Source organism: Galeopterus variegatus, unplaced genomic scaffold (genome assembly GCF_000696425.1).
Source record: "Galeopterus variegatus unplaced genomic scaffold, G_variegatus-3.0.2 Scaffold13694, whole genome shotgun sequence".
Classification (NCBI taxonomy): Eukaryota; Metazoa; Chordata; class Mammalia; order Dermoptera; family Cynocephalidae; genus Galeopterus; species Galeopterus variegatus.
Genome location: NW_007739805.1, coordinates 24433 through 26429, shown reverse-complemented (window position 1 = coordinate 26429; position 1997 = coordinate 24433). Strand labels below are relative to the sequence as shown.

The 1997-nt window shown below is 45.1% G+C and overlaps 1 protein-coding gene across 1 annotated transcript in view; it reads right to left on the bottom strand.

Moving 5' to 3' along the window:
- Positions 1-210: 210 nt before the first annotated feature.
- Positions 211-1997, bottom strand: part of LOC103581692 (zinc finger protein 79-like) — a 13052-nt gene continuing 11265 nt past the window's right edge. Inside the window, exons 4-5 of the mRNA XM_008563466.1 lie at positions 707-1080; positions 211-246 (exon numbers count right to left, since the gene is read on the bottom strand). Coding sequence (XP_008561688.1) covers positions 211-246; positions 707-1080 — 410 coding nt within the window. The remainder of the gene's footprint in view (positions 247-706; positions 1081-1997) is intronic.

The window sequence follows — 1997 nt, the reverse complement described above, 5'->3', positions numbered from 1 at the left end:
ACCGGCCATCCCTATATGGGATCCGAACCTGTGGCCTTGGTGTTATCAGCACCACACCTCTCCCAAGTGAGCCACGGGCCGGCCCCAAAACTGAATTAAATTTGAGTTAACAGTTGGACTCACAGATTCTTTGATGCTAACTGAATGAAAATGTTAAAGAGAATTCTTGAGCTTCCCCATGCAAGGTGGAAAATAGTGACCAAGTATTTATTAGAGGTGCTTCTGCATGTGGCTGTCCACTACAGACTACAAAAGTCAAATGTCATCCCCAGATGCTTTTAAGCCCTCAGCATTTCTCTGAGAGCCCCACCCACCTGCCCTGACTTAGATGTTGAGTTCCGAGTTGGCATATCTGGGGCTTTCTCCACCTACTGTGTTCCCAGCTATTCTCCAGCATGGACTCTCTGATGTCTAATGAAAGCTGACCTACACCTGAAGGCCCTTCCACACTCAGTGCATTCATAGGGTTTCACACCACTGTGAGTCCTCTGATGCTGACTAAGGGTTGAACTCTGGTTAAAAGCTTTTCCACACTCATTACATTCGTAAGGCTTTTCTCCAGTGTGAATAATGTGATGTCGAATAAGGGCTGAGGTCTTCTTGAAGAATTTCCCACATTCATTACATCTGTATGGCTTTTCCCCAGTGTGTGTCTTTTGGTGGCTTTCAAGATGTATACTCTGGCTGAAGGCCTTCCCACACTGACTGCACTTGTAGGNAAGGCCTTCCCACACTCACTGCACTCGTAGGGTTTCTCCCCAGTGTGCCTCTTCTGCTTCTGAGAAAGGGACAAACAGTAGCTGAAGGCTTTGCCAAACTCATTACATGTGTACGGTCTCACTCTCTGAGGCTCAATTACTTGTGAATTCTTAAATCTCTTAGAGTGTGTTTCACATTCATGAGGACTCACTTCTTTAGGAACTCTCTGCTGTAGTGAAAGGACTGGTCTCAGACGGAAGCTCTTCCCAAGTTCACCCTTTCTGTGCTCTGACTCCCCAGGGGCCATCTCTATACTCGTGTCTGGAAATGATTCTTCAGAAATGGCTTGCTGGGGTGGTGACTGAGATACAATCTTCCAGTCTGAAAAAGAGTTAGAAAAGCAATAATCCTGTATACCCTTGGTGGAAGAAATGCTGAAGGAGTTTGGCCAAGCTCTTACACAGTTTCACCTCTTTCACCAGAACATTTCTATTCTAAATCATAAAATTTAGAGCCAAGGTGGTTTAGACCAAGACGGTTTTTCAGAGACATTCAGGTGTTAGCTGCCCTATTTCTGAGAGGAGAGAGGAGCAGGGTTAGTTCTAGGTACTCCTTCTTTTAATTTCATACAGAATCTGGACACAGACTGGTTGGGGTTATGTCTTGGCTCACCTCTCATTAGCTGTGTGACTTTGGGCAAATTCTTTAATCTTTCTGTGCCTTGGATTTATCATCTGTGAAAGCAGGTCCCTTTCCAAATGACTGAAGGGATTAAATGAGTTAAGACACATAAAGGACCCAGAATGGTCCTAAGCATTAAAAGCAGGTTTCCCTCTAAATTGCACGATGACCAATCTACTGAGAGCACATAGGTCCTCCTTTCAGATTGAGGGTGTCCCTATGTAACCTGGTATTCAATCATAGATGGGTTTGACAGCTCTTAAAAACAGACCATCTAGCTAAGAAAAAAAAGGAAAGGAGAGGAAAAGTGGCAAGAAAAACAGTGGGAGAAAGGGGCAATTCAGAAGCCCAAGTGACCACCACGTATTCCCATCTCTTAGCCCACATCTCCCCTGAGTGTTATGCCGAAAACAGAACCCCTGATTTTCCCTTGCAAGCCAGCATCTTTCTCAGTCTTCCCATTCGCCCACCTGTAAAACACGAGGGTCAGCCTTAATGTTCCTTTTCCCTGCACACCAAATGCAATCCACTAGTGAGTCCTGTTGGCTTTAACACCAAAATTATATCCTGAGTCCCTCTTCTTAGCAAGCCACCATCATCTCTCACTGGAATGTCTG